Here is a 20,640-nt window from a genome sequence, read left to right as displayed (position 1 = left end):
TTTCCACAATCTTAAAGTTTGACGTTTGGAGTGGTCTGCAGTGTTTTTCATTGTATCTCCCACACATCATCAAGATACATAACCTTAAACATAAACATCAAAATTATCTTCTCATTGGATGTCTGCAGGATTGTATGTATACTGCAGGATTGGCTGGGTAGTTATCAGGAGCAGGAACCCCACGTGTGTGTGAAAGAGAGTCAGATTTTTTTCTTCCCTTCCCTCACACTTGTCCTAGTTGAGGTTGTCTATCTAAGCACGCACTAAGGATCAAACTTGTGATCACCCTGCTAGGTATGACTCAGTGACACATCGCATACTGAGTTTACTAATCAAACAATGTGGTGGGAGGGAAACGCTGCTAAATTTTTCAGTGAACTCCTTTCAGACCCATTTAGAATTTTATACTTTTCTTTGACTGTGTTCTCAACAAAGCACTAAACTTCACTTCCATTTATCGGATATTATTGGCATTTGTGAGTAACAGTTATTGACATATTTCATTAAGTGCACACGTGTTTAATACAAATAGTGTTTTTTTTAATCCTATTTAGAATTCAGCTTATCTGCATTTAGGAAAAATAGACGAAAGCTGGAGCTTGCAGAGAAGGTGGAAACAGAAATGATTCAGACAAAGAAGAGAAGAGAAGTGTCTGAAAACGTTAGTGGTTTTATTTTTAACCCTAAGAGTAAGAACAAGAAAAGTTTAATTTTGAAAGTAATGCTGCAACACACCATGTAAACAGTATGGTGGATCCTTTTTTTTTGTCCCCTTACAATTCATTAGTTCAAAAGTGACAAAATAGACCACGGTTGGATAAGAGAATGGAGATCTCCTCCCAAACTTCTGAAATGTTGTTTTGAACCAGCTACTTGAAGGGTCCACAATTGGGCCAGATGGCTTTCCCTCTTCCCTCATTGAATGTAGCACCTAGCCTATGATTAGAATTTCCCACAGTGATGTCGTTGAGATTGGGAGCTCTGGGACATGGGGGACAATGGACATAAACCCATGATCCACCAGTAAATTTTCTCCCCACTTTGGATGCAGTGCTTTTGCATGACCGAGGAAAAGTGCAAAAGAATATTTGTTGATATAAATCATAAATTGTATTGTAAACAGTTTCCTCCTTCCCTTACATTATTTTGGCAGATATTATCCAAGTTGCAATTAATCTCAAGTTCCTTGTTAGATGAGATAATTTTGACACACAATTACTGACTACTGATGATGAATAATATATATCTAAAAGGGCACAACTTGTTTTCCTGCATTTTTCATTTCTATATCTTTATTTCAAAGTGTTGCATCTAGTATGAATCTGTAGAGTTACACTTGCAAAGAAGTAGCAAATCAGGGGGCAAAAAATTGTGATTCTGATTGGTTGAAATAACCACTATCTTTAAAGTTGTTAATGCCGATGAATTCACATTTAGTCAGTTGGACCTTTTCAACCAATCAAGATCAGCTCCTTTTACTTGTAGCAGAAGCTATTAATCAGCAACAATAAACCAGCACAAAAACTAAGAAATCAAATTGTTCAGTTCTTTTTCCAAGCTTACCAAACATGAACTAGCAAATACCACAAAAACAACAGATCAGATGGCTCAAAAAAAAATTGCTCCAACTTCATCTTATGGCCCCGTAGCTTTTGGAACCACTGACTATACTTCTAAAACATTACATTTATAATCTCAATGCAGAAAAACTCGCAACGGTATAATGCACAAAAAACTCTAAGGTATAACCAAACATAGCTATAAATATTCTGATTTTATCTTAGAAATCCCTGTAACATCTCTACTGTACTTACGCCTGATACTTTCACTGGGGTGAAATTCTACTAGGTCACCATATTATGGTTTGGGCTTTCTTCCAATGCTTTTGCCTAGTACTCATGGGAGAGAGGAATTTTCCTAGTTTGACTGCATTTCCTACGAACTGAATCCTACACCCTTGTATATGTGTGATGAGGATCATGTGGCAAAGGACTAACGTTTACCCTCTGACCATGTTATGCCACATTGAAAGCAGAAAGTTACTGATGGTAGAAATACTTTGAAAATAACAAAAATAGATTCACTCCACAAGACATTAAAATGATCAGGCTTTTGGATGAAAGTCTTTTTTAGAACTTCGCCACAGTGCTATACATGGGCCATGCGAATGAATTATTTGTCAGCCCACTAAATCTGAATGTCAATTCCAGAAATGGAAGTGAACTAAAGATATTGGAAAAAGTCTGCAGTATATATTCCAGACCAAAAGAACTGTAAAGAGCTGTCAGTCTATCAAGTTCAAAGACACATTGGTAGGAGATGTTTGTATTGCATGCTAATGGGCATGTCAGCTGTTAACCAGAATTTGTTGATGGTTTAAACAATGTATATTTGGAACATCTCTTAGAACAAAGCACCATTGATAATTCAGCCATTTAGGATGTATTGCATTCATTTGTAAGCTCACATACTTTGATATTTGCTAGAAATTGTGGCTATTCCAGTCCAATTGATTGTCATAGTTTGGAATCTACCCATTATCCTTCAAAGGACCAGTAATTTGATTAGGACCTAAAACCAAGCTCTTTACCCTGGCTAACTACGGATCAAAGCACCTGCCTGCAACTTGCTGAAAGCTAGGCTTCAGTTTCCATTTTGAAGTTTAATAAGGAATTACAGACTCCATCCTAACTCTAGTTATGTCTGAACTACATATACTGTGTATATCGCAGGTTATTGGTAGCTTAATTCGGTTTACATTACCATACTTCAGAATTGTACCAGCATGAAACTCATTTTTGTCTGGCTCTAATGAGTTAACAGTTCTGTTTAGTTCATATTGTGACATGATTCTTGTAGGTGCCAAATATAACTTCAGTGTACTTACTGTTCCTTTGGTGGTCATCTAACACTGTTGTCTTTGTAGCCAAGTAAGGGGTCGCTTGTGGCTGATGCAAAGAACTGTATGATCTGCATTTTGGAAATAATTTTGAAATGTACCACCTGCTTAATAAGACTCAAATATTGGAAGAATATATTACTACCAGTGGAGAATCCAAGATTTGAACATTTTACTGTTTTGAAGATCCTTTGTTTTTATATAAAAGTATTTGGGCTTTCTTGATGGTCAGCGGGTAATTTCACAGTGTGATGTGATACTGAGCCATACGATTCAGAAAATTCCCCCGTTCAGTAAAAAGTTGATTGATATCAGGGCAGTGGTAAAAATGCTGAAATGAATTGTAGCATCCTCAAGTTAGGGAATGGACAAATCAGCCAGGATTGCTGCTTTTAGTTGCTGTCCAGTGGCCTCTGCTAGCAAATGTGTGTGTGCAGTTGCTGGCTCAGGCTTGGCTGTGTTGTCTCAGCTGTTGGATAACAAATGGCATTCAGCTATACAAGTTCACCTATGTAGCAGTATAACCACTTGAGGTACTGGATAGTGCTGATACACGAGTCACTGCTTCCAGAATCAGGAGAAGGTCGGACTAATTAAAACCACCTGGAAATTCACACTTAGCTTGTTCTCTCTCCTTTGTGAGACTTCTTATGTATGGAACTACTGGGTAATGATCTTGCTTTAGAAATTTTCAAAACTTTTTTTTAAATACAAAACTAGCAGATCTTCCATGGTGTTGATAATGGGTGAGTCACTGCTCCAAGGGGGAGGGTGGTTTACTCGAGTGGGGATTGAGCCAGGGATGGACATCTCCATTGAAAAGTTTCACACTATGTTCCCAGAGAGAGTGAATTAAGTGTTTTTGATTTTTTTTTGGAAAATAAGTAAATAATATAATCCATACCCACTGGAGGTAGCCCTACAAGTGCCCTACCAGTTACATTGTGATTTGCTGTTTTGTTAATATGAAATCAGGGGCAAGTATAACACCGAAATTTCCCAATAGATACTGGTGACTAAATGTTCAAATCTCAAATTTGACTCATTTAAAAATTTGTCTAAATAATGCTGTTTCTGAACCTAGGCAATTTCAACTTAAATTAGTTTTAAAACATTTCATAGAATCATGCCAGTCAGCCCATCTTTGAAAGAGCTATCTAATTAGTCCCAATCCCCTGCTCTTTCCCCATAGCACTGCAAATTTTTTGGCACAGTATATTGCAGTTGAAGTATGTTTGCCTACATAACAGTCGCTGCACTTTGAAGAAACAGCTTTGGGATGTTATGAAGTGCTATATAAATCCAAGTTCTTTCTATGTTGTGCCACGGGCTGGTGGGGCATGAGCTTGCTGTCATCATTTGCCACGCTGAGGAGTTGCCCATCTGAACTGCACTGCTGTGAGTAAGTTCTGGGAAAGAAAACTGGTAGGCAAGGTTAGCTGCTACACAGCAGCTGTTTCAAAATGGTACAAGTAGATTTCTGAGAAAAATGAATTCTGTCCACTTTCTTGGCTGCATAGGGTGTGTGGTGTGTTTGAAAGTGGAAAAAGTAAGGGAAAAACAGTGTTCTAGAAAAGGTAAAAGATGATACTTTTGGGATCTATGTTATTTTCTCCAATGTCCATATCTAGGATGTTGCAGTCATTGAACAGCAGGAAATCTCTGCTAACATGATTAGAGCAGCTCCAAACCAAGCTAGAAAAAGAAAAGAATAGGCTGTGAAGGAGCTTTGTATGTTGGCAGGCGGGCTAACTTTCTTTTCTAAGACTTTACCTAACAGTAGTTAGTCTTCGTTCAGTCATTCATGTAATCTCAAATTTTATGTAGAGGATTATACAAAAAAGTGACACTAGGAATAAGGCCACCATGGAGCACACCAAAGTACTTGATTCTGAAATATCAAGTCAAGGAGGTAATGTTTACTAAAAGCATGTATATGACACCAAATTGCTGTCTTACGATTGATCTTCATATGGGAGGGACCCTTTTATATTTTTGCCTAAGAGGTGGATTTTGTTGTGCAGAGTAAGACTTAATTTCCTTTGGTAGCTTCGCCTGGGCCTGGAACTAGACTATACTACCAAATTTGCTGATGTCTGTTCACAACGGGTTTGAAGCCTTCCTAAGAAAGGATACAAACTGGTGTCTGGATTGGCAAAAATGGACTGAGTGTATGTCCATTAAGTAATTGTTACTTTGTGGGAAAATGAAAGCCAAAACTTCAGACAATGATTTAATGGAACAAGTGAAAATCAGTTTTTCTGATGGAAAAGATTTATGAGACTTTAGTGCTGACTTATCCAAATGCCGAGCAAGAAGAGGTAGACTAATATCATTGCGTGCAGCTGACCGTACACCTGTGTTAAGGTTCGGGGGTATCACAGTAATGTTTTGAGCGAACAAAATTTAAGCCCCCAAGAACCCACAGGTACAAATGATTCTGACATCTGACCAGAACCCCCACAGGATAATCTGATGAATGAAAGGTCACATAATCTAGCCTTTTCCTCCCATCTGCCCAATTGTTTTGGTTCCTCTTCTGAAAGCATTGCAGGTTTATTCTGGATGGAGGATTTGTCATATTATTAATTCATAACAGACTCCTTGGGTGGAATTTTAATCCTTCAGGATGGGCGGGCGGGTTAAATTCTTAACTTCCAGTTTAACCAGGGCGGGTTGGGGGGCCGGCGAGTAACCTGCTCTCGAGAAGGCGGGTCAGTAATTTAAATAAGTTAATGAGGCTGTGTGTCTCAGATTTTAGCAGTCTTTTAGGTTTGACGGCTGTGGGCCGGGTTTCCCAGGGCTCGGGAAACCTGGCAACTGAAGGGAGATTAAAACGGCCAGATCCAGAAGCTAAGTGCTTTTTGTAGCACTGCTTGTGGGAGAGGAGGAGCAAGAGTTCCTCCACCAGGCCCTCAAGCTAACCTGCTGTGATCGGCCTCCCTTCCTGCGATCCGATGACCCACCACAATCGGCCAAACCCCCCCACCCCATGCAATCTGTCATGGGGAACTTGGAGGTGACAGTGTTCCCATGCACCTACAGCCTTTGTGCTTCTAGGTGGTGGAGGTCACTGGTTTGGGAGATGCTGCCGAAGAAGCCTTACAAGGTGCTGCAGTGCATCATGTAGGTACACACAGCAGCCACAGTATGCTAGTGGTGGAGGGAGTGGATGTTTAAGCTATTGGAAGAGATGCTGATCAAGCGGGCTGCTTTAGAAAAAAGGAGCTTAGAGTATTGTAATCATGTTTCACCCTACATGTTTCATATATCCTGAAGAGTGAATTTCGGGTTTAGCTTTAAGAGTTAATGGCATCTGTACTAACTGCAGGGATTTTTTTTTCTAGTAACAGAAGACTTCCTGTGAGTCATAGCTTTACACTGTAATATTTTGGTCAAAAATGTCAAGGGAAATACAAGAAAAGGTTGATGAGCTGATTTAAGATGCAGAATTGCTAAAGTGGAAATACCTTGTACAGTCAGGCCCAAGAAGGACGCATAGTTGGTAACCAGATCGGTCTCGATCTACTTTTATGAGGGAAAACTTGTGAAGTGTGGGATTTGATTATTTGGATTTGATGCAACAGTGAAAATCTTCAGAATTGAGGTTTATCCTGGCATTGTTATTTGCTTGCTTTGGCATCAGCTCTCTACTGGGCCCGTATATGCAGAAATCCAAGCCTCTTGAAGAAGCAGCGTGGTCTCCATTTGGACTGAGATTCTCGCATAGGAGGAGAAAATTGGGTGACTTTTTTACATAACTAAGCTTTACTGCTGACCATTACCTAATATACCTAGCTCCGCCTTGTGACTGATGTATTTTATTGAGCAACGGTGCAGGAGGTAACTGCTAAGTATCCTTAGCCACTGGGTGTCCATTGCTAGACATTGAACTTCTGATAATGAAGCTTACTTGAAATAGGGAACAGAATCACATACATTTTGGGCAAAGATAGCGTTTATACATTTTAGTAAACATTGCAGAAGTAGGAGAAATTTGTGCAAGAAGCTTTATTTACAGTACTATCTGAATGCACTAGGTGCAGTTGTGATTGGTTGATTCAAAACCTCATCTGGTAGCATTTAAACTATACGCTGTGCTTCCTACCGAACTGACTGGAGGCAGAAGATATATTTTTTGTTGCGTAGATGTTCCTATACTTTTGGGCACATTGACCTGATGCTATTCCTTGTCTTAAATTAAGTACTACCCCTTACCCACCACCCTAAGAAGAAGGAGCTTGATTGGGGAAATGTAGGGGCACTAGTGGCTTTTAGTAAGTCACTGGCTGTAATTGCCAATGCAACATGGGTTTCTGCTCCCTACTTGGATCCTAAGTACACATTTGTTCTCTCTTCCCCTCATAGAGATAGCTTAAGATTGGACTATGTATATATTTGTAATCATCTAGAACTGTAGATGTATTTAAATTGAGCCCTTTCTGAATGTAGTGAAATGTCCTGCTAACCTCCCTCTCTTGTTTTCTTGCTAATTTTCTTTTTCCTTCCTGACTCCTCGATGGGGTGTTGTTCCATTTGCATCTGGTATCCTCTAGTACCTTTGTCCAAGTGGCCATTACACCCGTGTGAGTATTGACAAGCTATTTAATTGTGAGGCAATCGCAGCTGACCCTGATATTCTGTCCTCCCCTGTTGAACTACCATTCAGGAGTGAGAATCCTGGCTAAATTTCCCCCTCCTATTGTAGGAATATTGAGGTCAATTGTAGCACTTGTACAATTGCCCTGGCTCAGATCCAACTCCATACAGGCTGAAAATTGAACTGGGACCTTCCTGGTCTATATAGCTCAACTACTTATTGGATAAACCCAATAAGCCATTGGGGAAATCTTGCTGCATTTGTGATAAATTATCCTTCTGTCTCTGAAAAGTGTCTCTGCAGGAAAATGATTGGATCCTTTACAAAGATGGACGGCAATTTCTGCTGGAATCTGTGAGAGATGAAATTGAAAACTGTGACCCTGTCACATTATAGTCATGAGGCTGAAATTTCTCATAAGTGCTTAGTAGCTACTAGTGTTTGTGTTGCTTTTCACTTTTTATTGGGGTGTTCTCAAGTTTCGCAGCTTTGCAGCTGTCTACCTTTTCATAGTAATTTGTCACCAGCAAAGTCTGAAATGGTAATGCAGACTGATCATTTGCAGTCCGCTTGGCATGTTCACAAAATGTTGAATAGGTTGATGGAATAATTCCTAAAGTAATTACCCAGAGTGGCCACCTTCGAATGCAGTACTTTTCATGATTATCCAGTTGGAAGGATGGGTAGGAAACACATTCTCAGGTCTCTGCGATTGCTACTCTTTTACTAGCCAGTAGGTGGGGATGTTTGAGTGACACAGTTGATATTATAATAATAAAATTTAAAATATTTTTTTTTCCCCTCCAAGCAATTCTCACAAATACAGTGTGCTAATTCTGCACACTTAGGCTAAAAATTGATTATGGCTAGATTTTGGATGGAGGGAGAAAGAGAGGAAGATTTTTTTGAAAAAGATCTATCATTGTACTGTTGTGTGGTGCAGTGATTTAGTTCACCAACTTAATGTGCCACACAAGTATTTGGGTTTCTGTCGAGGTTTTTTCTCTCAATTTATCAAGTGTACTTGTTGTATTCATCTTTTAATCTGGTAAACTAACATCTGCAGTATTTTGGAGGATTCTACTTTTGTTCATTGGCCAGCTCCTATTTGTATGGTAAACATTTTGCTTGGTTATATTGATGGCATTTAAAACACTACATGGGTCAAAGCCATCCAGAATTCTGTCTTTAAATTTGTGGAAAGGCTGTTCTAGTGAATAGGTTATTCAGTTAAAAATTGGGCAAGATTCATTACATTTTGGCAAAAGACCTTGGAAGTGAACGCATCAAGAATGAAATTGTACTGCCTCTTGTTCTAGTGGAGACTGAAAATTAAAATGGTTTGCAATTCACATAAAAATTTTACTGTGGATGATACTCAAGGTATTTTAATAATTTGTAAAATCACTATTCCACATTGAAAAAGAAAGACTAACACCACTATTATAACAGTCTCATTTACTCTGTTGCTCTCCATTTAATTTTATGACTGTTGCTCTATACTCCCATTTTTTTGCACAGAAATTCTACTGTATCTTATTTTCACTGACCTGTTAGTAAATGGAACAACACTGTATGCATGTACGTGAGTATTGCTGAATTAATCACTGCCACAGTAGTAGTGGAATTAAAACATTTTACTTATTTGGAATGCATTGGGAAAGATTAGGTATTAAAGAGGTTAGGAATTTAAAGACATTGGAGAATTGCAAATGGCAAATACCCATGTATTAATTTAGGAATTTTAGAGAAAGTTATAAAAATAAACAAGATCTAACTTTGACCTCAAAACAACAGTGAACAGAAAATTGGACCATGTTCCCGGATATCCAAAGATTTATATTTAGACTACTTGATGAAGAGATATTGGACCTTGAAATCAAAATCGAAATATTAATCCCAGTGGAACAGTGTAAATTTCCCAGCAGTGATATCCTTCACTTTGGAGCACAAAAATCCATTCCCTTCCCTCAAATCAATAGATTTGATGTACTATGTCTTTGCAACAGCTTGGCTCAGTGGTTGCACTTGCCTACATATCAGAAGATGGTGGGTTCAAGCCCCATTCTGGAAAATTTAGGCTGGCATTTCAGTGCAGTTCTGAGGGAGTGCTGCACTGATGGAGGTGCCATCTTTCAGAGGACATGCTAAACCAAGACCCTTTCTGCCTGTTCAGGTGGATGTAAAATATCCTGTGGCACTAGTCAAGGAAGAGCAGGGGAGTTTTGGTATCCTGGCTAACATTTATCCTTCATCCAACACCACTTAAATAGATTATCTGGTTATTTATCTCATTAGTGTTTGTTGGATCTGACTGCTGCATTTGCCTACATTACAACACTGGTACACTTCAAAAGTACTTTATTGGCCGTGAAGTTCTTTGGGACGCTTGAGGATGTGAAATGCATTATATAAATTCAAGTTCTTTTATCCTTCTTTGGGCTTATAACAAATGTTATTTTGTCTTCAAGAGATTCTGAATAAGTGCTTAATCTGGTTTTGTTTCTTTCTTTTTTTAGACCAATGTCGCAACTTCACTTGATACTGTTGGGGCAGTAGTTGTGGACCATGAAGGAAATGTTGCAGCTGCTGTTTCCAGTGGAGGCTTAGCAATGAAGCATCCTGGGAGAGTTGGCCAAGTAAATATGCTTGTTTCATTTGTAAGATATTTGTATTAACATGCTAAATATATTCTTTCCTTTGGACTCAGTCAATAAATAAAACTCCCAATAAAATCACTCTCAGTATTCATATTCAGCAGTAAAACAAATGAACGTCAAAGACACCCTATCATATTGTCTTTTGGGAACTTTGTATATTGGATAGCTGATTTTTGTAATCGTTATTTTAGTGAAATGAATTATTCCTTACTTGGTACTTAATTAGCCTATTTTTTTTGTTCCTTCAAGTGGACTGTGTTGGATTCAGAAGAAATATAGCCATGCAAGTTGGGAGATTTCTGTGTTATACTTTTGATATGTCAGAGCGAGTGTGTTTTAAAAATTGGCTTCAACCAGTAGTATCTTTTAAAGGAAGCTTATTCTATCTATACCAAAAGCACTGCAGGCAAGTTGGCTGGAATGAACTCTTAGTAGCCTTTGAACCCAAGCTAATCAAATTATTGCATCTTTGAAGGATAATGGGTATTTTATGTCTAAGCTCCAGTTTATGCCAATCAGACAAAGTCATGGCTTCAATTGTTGTCAGGTGACTAAAGCAAACAGCCTGTCAGATGGCCGGGGACTACATTTCACCTTCTATCTACGCAAATGTTAAAAGTGGTTAACATCATAAAATCTTAGAAAATTTACGGCACAGAAGGAGGCCATTAGGCTCATCGTGTCCGCACCGGCCGAAAATGAGCCACCCAGCCTAATCCCACTTTCCAGCGCTTGGTCCGTAGCCTTGTAGGTCACGGCACTTCAGGTGCACATCCAGGTACTTTTTTTAATGAGTTGAGGGTTTCTGCCTCTACCACCCTTTCAGGCAGTGAGTTCCAGACCCCTACCACCCTCTGGGCGAAAAATATTTTCCTCCGCTCCCCTCTAATCCTTCTACCAGTCACTTTAAATCTATGCCCCCTGGTTATTGACCTCTCTGCTAAGGGAAATAGGTCCTTCCTATCCACAACACCTAGGCCACTCATAATTTTGTACACCTCAGTTAAATCACCCCTCAGCCTCCTCTGTTCCAGAGAGAACAACCCCAGCCTAACAAATCTTTCCTCGTATCTAAAATTCTCCAGTCCTGGCAACATCCTCATAAATCTCCTCTGCACCCTCTAGTGCAATCACATCCTTCCTGTGATGTGGTGACCAGAACAGTACACAGTACTCAAGGTGTGGCCTAACCAGTGTTTTATACAGTTCCAGCATAAATTCTATGCCTCGGCTAATAAAGGAAAGTATTCCATATGCCTTCTTAACCACCTTATCTAACTGTCTTGCTACCTTCAGGGATCTGTGGACATGCACTCCAAGGTCCCTCTCTTCCTCTGCACCTTTCAGTGTACTCCCTTGCCTTGTTTGCCCTCCCTAAATGCATTACCTCACACTTCTCCGGATTGAATTCCATTTGCCACTTCTCTGCCCACCTGACCAGTCCATTGATATCTTCCTGCAGTCTACAGCTTTCCTCCTCGCCATCAACCACACGGCCAATTTTTATATCATTGCCTGACCATTGAGAAGGAACATTTGATCATTAAGTGGGCATTTTTTAAAATTAACGTGATGACATATATAATTGAGGAACATGTGGTCCCCACTTCTTCATTGCCTCTTGTTTCAACCACATGAGGGGACTTAAGGGTTCCTTGCAAGGTCATCTTCCACATAGCATCCATCAGAGCTTCAGTCATAAGTTTCTGAAAAGAATTCTAAGGATTCAAGACTCTTGTTTTGAAACTGTTTGTGTAAGTCTCGTTATACTCTTTTAGTATCTTGCTGTGCCTTACTGCTGCTATCTATTATCTTGCAAATAAACCTATCCATTTAAGCCTGAATCTAAAGGTCGGACAGTTGTTTGTATTTACAGCTTTTTGCAGTAAACAGGAGAAAGTGGTGGGTATCCCACAGGATCTTTGGTGCAGTTGTTTAGGGTTAATTGTTGCCCCCATGGCATGCTGTCCTATTCATGGCATGGATAAGAGCACAGGTCTTGGTTCGTAGGAGACTTGATCTCCTTATGAAAACTGTCTTTTTGCTATGTTGGGAAAAAATCCAAACCATAACATTGTTGCGTGTATAATAACGAAACGCAAAAGTACTTAACATTTCAAGTAATATCTCCATTTGGAGGAAATAAGCAACCTGTAGGGCTTTCTGGCAATATCCTAAAGAGCAACTTAAAAAAAAATAAAAGAATGAGTAAGAATACAGTAGAACATGAGGTCTAAATGCCAAAGTTTTAGATACATTGTGAAAATATTAATTTAAAAGGTAGATATTTATTAATTATATGCTAAATGGGTAATAAGTAATCTATTTATAAAGAAAATATTTTTAGTGCAGTTTCTCTTTCTATTGAAGTTTAATGAGACAAGTTTTCAACACTGTTGCCTGCATTTGTTTTTAGGCGGCTGTATATGGCTGTGGCTGCTGGGCGGAAAATACAGGTGGCCATAACATGTATTCTACAGCTGTGAGTACATCAGGTATTTACTACATGTACAAACATTTTCACTTGATTTTTAACTTTTCTTTATGCAGCTCAAAGTAAACAATGAAAGTGATGGAATATCAGTGTGTTTTCTTTTACCTCTTTCCACCCACTATCAAAATCAACACTGTGATACAATACCAACGTGTGTTTTTTTTACCTCTTTCCACCTGCAATCTAAATCAACACTAACTTGAGCTTTTATAATGCCTTTAATATCATGAAGATACTTCATAAGGTGGATGTTCGACCCAAGCAGGAGTAGAAAGAGTTGTTAGAGGAGGTGGTCAAAGAGGCAGTTTTTAAGGAAGCTTTTCAAGGTGGGGAGCGTAGTAATCAGTGGATGTGTTTACAAACGTTTGAGTGTAAGCATAAGGTGGCTAAAGGCTTTACAGATTGATGGAATGGGTGGGAGAGGGGAATGCACAATAGATTAAAATTGGAAAAGCACAATAGATTAAAATTGGAAAAGCAGGTTGTGAGCTGAAGGAGTAGGGCAGGAAGAAGTTATTGATGGATTTATAAACGGAGACAAAGCTTTTGCTGACTGACAGTGGAGGTCGACCAGGCCAAGGGTGATAGTTGAATGGGACTTAGTATGTGATAGGATATGGGCAGCGGAGTTCTGGATGAAGTAGAGCTTGGGTGGCTAGTGAAAAACACAAGCCTGGAGGTCATGAAGGTGTGGATGAGGGTTTCAGCCAGTGTGGGTAACGTAGGGACTGAGCCGGGCTACGTTTCAAAGAAGGATGGTGATGGACTGGATATGTGGTTTGTAGTTCAGCTCAGTCAAGCAGGACATTGAGGATTGATACCAATGGGTTCAGCCTGAGTTAAGAAAGCAGCTGGGATGAGGAATTGAATCAGGAACTGACATGCAATGATTTGCTATGAGCTGAATAGAATGTATTACCAGTATTAAGCTGCAAAAAGTTCTTTCTCATCCACAACCTGATATCAGATAAGCAGCTGCATAGCACAGCAACAGTTGTAGGATCGAGGAATGGTGGAGAGTTGCTGCTGTGTATTGTCAGCATATGTATGGAAGCTCTTCTGGTGCTTACGGTTAATGTTGCCAAGTGATGAGGCAAAATAAGGTTGAAATTTTGATGCATAAGAGGTGACCATTCAGGTAGTATGGGCTGGATTGAAACCAAATTTCAATGGTGGAAGGCCAGTATCTAACCCAGTGTGTCACCCAGTTGCCTGAGGGGTCTTTTTTTTTTTCAGGATGAGGATGACGACAGTTTTGAAATGAATAAGTGCCTGTAGAGAGGGAACAGTTAACTATATCGCTGAGCATTGGGACAAGAAGAGGTAGTTGAGTGGTCAGGAACTAGGATGGGAGGACATTGAGAGTAGGTCACATGGAGGAGATGCAAATCATAAGGATAGGGGAGAAACTGCAGCATATTGCCCTGGGAGATTGGCTGGGGAAAGGACTGCAGAAAAGGAGGTGGAGCAGGACAGTTGTCTGAGGTAGATGAGTGGATAGCCTTAAATTAGAAGATGAAGATGGGAGCAATGCTGTTGCCATGGCAGTTTGGGCACGGAGATAGTTCAACAAGTAACTGGGTGGAATCGCCTCTGCGAGAGAGGAGGGGCCACCATTATTGTTAGCAGTTTAACTGAAGTTCTAAGATCCATTGCACTTGTGTAATAATGGGAAATGATTTTCTCTCTGCCCCATGTGTAGTGAAATCATAAATCATTTATAAAGAATAAAGGAACCGGCTGGATTTCACTCATGTGTGGAATGTGCAAGACAAATTATGGCTTTATTTAAGAGAACAGAGCATTGTCAGGCTCACTAGTATTGCTTTTGTTGACTTACTTTTTTGTAAGGCTTTTGACCGAGTATCTTATGTGCCCTTCATGAAGCTGGAAGCTATGGCCAAATACTGGATTTTAGGTAGGATGTGTACTCTCCTTTCTAAGGTCTGTCAGAGTTATTGAGAGACTCATTGAACCCATCTCAATTGAATGAGGAGTGCCACAAGATTGTTCACTGACAGTCATTCTATTTGAAGACTTCAGTGATTTATTGAATAACATTGTAAGGGACAAACTTGGAGTGTTTGTTCGAGTCATTTCATAAAGGATTGCAGCATCCCTTTTCACAGATGTATTGCTAGACTCACTTGGACATCTAATCCAATCTCCCCACCTTCTGGAACAATGGGCTATTCTGAGATGTAGTGATGGGTGCTCCCAAATGCAATGTTGTGGTTTTGCACAACCTAAGAGAGGGTATTAAAGGTATTGGTTGGAAGATACAGGGAGCATATATTTCAATTGTTGATTCAGATCAGTATCAGAAGGGGAAGCCTGAGCACGACGACAGCAAAGTTCCAAAGTTGGTTAAACTAATGCTGTATAATACATGCATAAACGGTCCTCCATAATGGTTCAGAACTCCTAGGCTTGCAACAAAAGAACTTCTGGAATCTAGATCTAGAATCAGGTTGTCAGATTAATTTATGCTACAAGGGAAGCAGCAGTGGGGAGGGAGAGCTGCAGCCTACTCCAACCTGTCACTGAGTACCCTCATGGCAAACACATCTCTTTGCCTTGGCCCTTCACATGAGGCCCTGGCTTAACAGTTGATCACGAATAAGCTTTGTACTCCTTGCTATACTTTGCCAGCTAGACGTTCAGGTTGGCTAGCATTACACAAGCTGTTTTGTGTAGATCCTTCCACTATGCTGAAGGCAATTGTTTGTTGTATAGCTGATGAGGAAAATGAGATGAGATGACAGCTGCTGGAAGGTGTTACCGGAAGGCCAGGTATGAGAACACATGTTCATATGACCAGGGCTATGTGCCTACCATGATTGAATTGCAGATACGCAAGCAGCTGTTGCTGAAGCTCTTTCAAAGAATTTTGAGTAAAAAGAAATCTTGTTCCCTCAATAGCTTGGTTGGTAAATGTGCATGTTGCTTTGAGTCATACAGACTAGGAAAGTTTTAGGTTGTCTTGACTCATGTGGTAATTGGGAGGAAAATCCATCAGCGTCCTGATCCTGATCACTATCCAGCAACCGCCATTTGGCATGCTTATGTATATGTTTGCAGTGAGGATAGGATGAGGCTTGATTATGCTTGTCTATGATGACCTCCCTAAAAGTGCTTATTGTCCAGGTTCTCATGTGAAGAGTGGGCATTTAGAAAGTTTCTTAAAAAAAAATGCACACAATTCCCATATTGTTATAATGTGGAGATGCCGGTGATGGACTGGTTATACATATTGTTATAAGTTGTGCTCTAGTGTAGTATGAAAACAGTTACATAAATTGGATCACAAAGTAATCAGCTGTAGTACTATTAGTACTGGGCAATGCCATTTTAAGCTCATAACCGAGCTTAGCATGTGCCCCAGAACTGAATCAAAAGGAATGTTTTTGTGAAGCCTTGTTTACAACAAATAACACCTGGAACTGAATTACAAGTCTGTAATGGAACCCCATCGAGTTTGTAAACTGCTATAGCTTTACTCTTGTTATTTCTAATCCCATTAATAGAAATAACTGACTCCCAGGAATATTCTTCCACTTACTTACCATATAAATATATATATAATTTATGTATATGTCAGTTCCCCAAAAGCATTCTGTAAAATAAAAGGCTGTAACATCCACAGTATGATTCAAATTGTAGAATAGCACTTCGATTTATACTGTGATCATCAATAATTCCTGCTGTTGAAATTTAGTGCTCCACTTTGCTACAGTTTCCCTTGTGGTCAGTACTTTTATACATAGGTATGATGCATTCAAAATGTGTTCCCAGGAGTTATATTTGTTGACCATTCCCTGTGCAAAAGCAAATAATTACCTGTTTATGAAATATTAAATTAATTAACATTCTGTAATTTGAAGTAATGTTTGCAACACCATCTTTTTAAACCTTTTTTTAAAAAAAAATTCCCAACTGTCTCCATTTGTCTCTCTTCCAATCAGACATACTGGAGTTTCAGCCTCTGCCAATGTAATTTGACGTGCACATTAGGAAGTGTGTCAAGAATGGGTCAACTTGGCCCCATCTCCAATTTCTTCCCCTTCGCTTGCTAATGAAGAAGTAGCTACTTTGCTTCATGCCATTCCAAATAGTTCATCTTCAATTAAAAATCCTGTATGCGGAATTGGATGTGTGCTAAATGGCAGAGCACCTTGTTAGAGCATGTGCTGTTCCACCATGCTGCCATTAACACACCTTTCAGCATTCTAAAATTATTGTAGAACTCTAGAATAGATTTTTTTTTACTCCTCCTATTGTCAATATGACATTTAGTGCACAAAAATTCTTCTGCTATAGTATGTTGAACAGTGTGATTCTCATTAAAAGTATTTTGTATCAAATTGCTTTGAAAGATAACCATGGCTGCTTATTTTTTTTTAAAATGTAAATGTCATAGCCTGTAAAGTCTTCATTATATGGCCAACAGAACAGAAATGGATTTTATTTTTTTGTTCTCTAACAGGAGGTTCTTTCATGTCTGGAAATTGAAAACGTGTGTATTTTAATGCAACAAATGTATGTGTGTTCTTTTACATGCACCTGTTTCCAATTTTCTAACATGAAAGACAAGCCCATCAAAAGATCTAAAAAAAAACAATTTTCCTGTGACACACAATGAAGTATAAGCTTACAATCGGTGGTCTTTGTCCAAGTTATGCACCCCAAAATCTTGTCATTGTTAAAGACAAATGAATATGTGGGTGTCACTCTTAAGCAATATATTTGTCTTTTGTTGTGGTTCTGGTACAAGAACCATTACTCAGATAGACTTTATTTTTGAAAAATAATTCTGTTGTGGTTTGAAAAGAGTTCTGACAGAAAACTTAAATGGTAAACACGAGAGTGGCATTCTAAGAACTACTTCACTTCAAATAAACTTTTTTTTAAAAAAACTGATTGCTTATCTACCCATTGGCTAACATTAAATAGTATTGAAAGAATGTTACCATTGTTGTTCATCATCTGTTTTAATCTGCTTCTATTCAGAGAGCTATCTTTCCACTTGTGATCTAATTTGTCTTTTTTGAAATTTTCCTGTCTAGGTTGTGGAGAGCACCTTGTACGAACCATGTTAGCCAGGGAATGTTCAGTGGCCCTGCAGGCAGAAGATGCCCATCAGGCCTTATTGGAGACTATGCAAAAGAAATTTGTTCGTAAGTTCCTTTTTCCTTCTAGTGCAGTAGAGATCTCCCCCCATCCTCCTCTGCCCCTTTCCCGCTTCCCCCTCTTTCTCCTTTCTCTCTGTTTCTCCTTTCTCAATGGAAACCAGTATCAGTTTAAAAAAAAAAGTGCTAGGGAAATTAGTGGGGCTAAAGGCTGACAAATCCCCAGGGCCTGATAATCTAGATCCCAGAGTACAAAAGGAAGTGGCCCTGGAAATAGTGGATGCATTGGTGATCATCTTCCAAAATTCTATAGACTCTGGAACAGTTCCTACAGATTGGAGTGTGGCAAATGTAACCCCACTATTTAAAAAAGAAAGGAGAGAAAAAACAGGGAATTACAGACCAGTTAGCCTAACATCCCTAGTGGGGAAAATGCTAGAGTCTATTATAAAAGATGTGATAACAGAACACTTGGAGGGCATTAACGGGATTGGACAAAGTCAGCATGGGTTTATGAAAGGGAAATCATGCTTAACAAATCTACTGGAGTTAGTTGAAGATGTAACTAGTAGAATAGATAGGGGAGAACCAGTGGATGTGGTGTACTTGGATTTTCAGAAGGCTTTTGATGAGGTCCCACACAAGAGGTTAGTGTGCAAAATTAAAACACATGGGATTGGGGGGAATATACTGGCATGGATTGAGAATTGGTTGACAGACAGGAAACAGAGTAGGAATAAACGGGTCTTTTTCCAGGTGGCAGGCAGTGACTAGTGGGGTACCACAGGGATCAGTGCTTGGGCCCCAGCTATTCACAATATACATCAATGATTTGGATGAGGGAACGAAATGTCACATTTCCAAGTTTGCAGACGACACAAAGCTGGGGTGGAATGTGATCTGTGAGGAGGATGCAAAGAGGCTCCAATGTGATTTAGACAAGTTGGGTGAGTGGGCAAGAACATGGCAGATGCAGTATAACGTGGATAAACGTGAGGTTGTCCACTTTGGTTGTAAAAACAGAAAGGCAGATTATTATCTGAATGGTGATAGATTGGGAAAAGGGGAGGTGCAACGAGACCTGGGTGTCCTTGTACACCAGTCGCTGAAAGCGAGCATTCAGGTGCAGCAAGCAGTTAGGAAGGCGAATGGTATGTTGGCCTTCATTGCAAGAGGATTTGAGTGCAGGAGCAGGGATGTCTTACTGCAGTTATACAGGGCCTTGGTGAGACCACATCTGGAATATTGTGTGCAGTTTTGGTGGTCTTATCCAAGGAAGGATGTCCTTGCCATGGAGGGAGTGCAATGAAGGTTTACTAGACTGATTCCTGGGATGGCAGGACTGACGTATGAGGACAGATTGGGTCGACTAGGCCTATATTCACTAGAGTTTAGAAGAATGAGAGGTGATCTCATCGAAACATATAAAATCCTAACAGGACCAGACAGACGAGATGCAGGGAGGATGTTCCCGACGGCTAGGGAGTCCAGAACCAGGGGTCACAGTCTCAGGATACGGGGTATGCCATTTAGAACAGAGATGAGGAGAAATTTCTTCACTCAGAGGGTGGTGAACCTGTGGAATTCTCCACCACAGAAGGCAGTGGAGGCCAAGTCATTAGATGTATTCAAGAAGGAGATAGATATTTCTTAATGCTAAAGGGATCAAGGGATATGGGGAAAAAGCAGGAACTGGGTACTGAGTTAGACAATCAGCCATGATCATTTTGAATGGCGGAGCAGGCCCGAAGGGCCGAATGGCCTACTCTTGCTCCTATTTTCTATTTTTTTTTCTCTCTCTCGTCTCTCTTCTCTCCCTCCCTCCCGTCTCTCCCTCCCGTCTCTCCCTCCCTCCCTCCCGTCTCTCCCTCCCTCCCTCCCGTCTCTCCCTCCCTCCCTCCCGTCTCTCCCTCCCTCCCTCCCGTCTCTCCCTCCCTCCCTCCCGTCTCTCCCTCCCTCCCTCCCGTCTCTCCCTCCCTCCCTCCCGTCTCTCCCTCCCTCCCTCCCGTCTCTCCCTCCCTCCCTCCCGTCTCTCCCTCCCTCCCTCCCGTCTCTCCCTCCCTCCCTCCCGTCTCTCCCTCCCTCCCTCCCGTCTCTCCCTCCCTCCCTCCCGTCTCTCCCTCCCTCCCTCCCGTCTCTCCCTCCCTCCCTCCCGTCTCTCCCTCCCTCCCTCCCGTCTCTCCCTCCCTCCCTCCCGTCTCTCCATCCCTCCCTCCCGTCTCTCCCTCCCTCCCTCCCGTCTCTCCCTCCCTCCCTCCCGTCTCTCCCTCCCTCCCTCCCGTCTCTCCCTCCCTCCCTCCCGTCTCTCCCTCCCTCCCTCCCGTCTCTCCCTCCCTCCCTCCCGTCTCTCCCTCCCTCCCTCCCGTCTCTCCCTCCCTCCCTCCCGTCTCTCCCTCCCTCCCTCCCGTCTCTCCCTCCCCTCCCTCCCGTCTCTCCCTCCCTCCCTCCCGTCTCTCCCTCCCTCCCTCCCGTCTCTCCCTCCCTCCCTCCCGTCTCTCCCTCCCTCCCTCCCGTCTCTCCCTCCCTCCCTCCCGTCTCTCCCTCCCTCCTTCCCGTCTCTCCCTCCCTCCTTCCCGTCTCTCCCTCCCTCCTTCCCGTCTCTCCCTCCCTCCTTCCCGTCGCTCCCTCCCTCCCTCCCGTCTCTCCCTCCCTCCCTCCCGTCTCTCCCTCCTCCCTCCCCGTCTCTCCCTCCCTCCCTCCCGTCTCTCCCTCCCTCCCTCCCGTCTCTCCCTCCCTCCCTCCCGTCTCTCCCTCCCTCCCTCCCGTCTCTCCCTCCCTCCCTCCCGTCTCTCCCTCCCTCCCTCCCGTCTCTCCCTCCCTCCCTCCCGTCCCTCCTCTCCCTCCCTCCCTCCCCCTCA

General features: G+C 41.3%; 1 protein-coding gene across 3 annotated transcripts in view; it reads left to right on the top strand.

Annotated features, from left to right (window-relative positions):
- Positions 1 to 20,640, top strand: part of tasp1 (taspase, threonine aspartase, 1) — a 91,534-nt gene that overhangs the window by 34,087 nt on the left and 36,807 nt on the right. For all 3 annotated transcript variants that reach the window (XM_067989461.1, XM_067989463.1, XM_067989462.1), the window contains 4 exons: positions 555 to 661; positions 10,019 to 10,138; positions 12,576 to 12,654; positions 17,720 to 17,830. In XM_067989461.1, the coding sequence (XP_067845562.1) occupies positions 555 to 661; positions 10,019 to 10,138; positions 12,576 to 12,654; positions 17,720 to 17,830 (417 nt within the window). The remainder of the gene's footprint in view (positions 1 to 554; positions 662 to 10,018; positions 10,139 to 12,575; positions 12,655 to 17,719; positions 17,831 to 20,640) is intronic.

Source organism: Heptranchias perlo, chromosome 8 (assembly GCF_035084215.1).
Source record: "Heptranchias perlo isolate sHepPer1 chromosome 8, sHepPer1.hap1, whole genome shotgun sequence".
NCBI classification, from domain to species: Eukaryota; Metazoa; Chordata; class Chondrichthyes; order Hexanchiformes; family Hexanchidae; genus Heptranchias; species Heptranchias perlo.
This window is presented reverse-complemented; position numbering and strand designations above follow the sequence as displayed.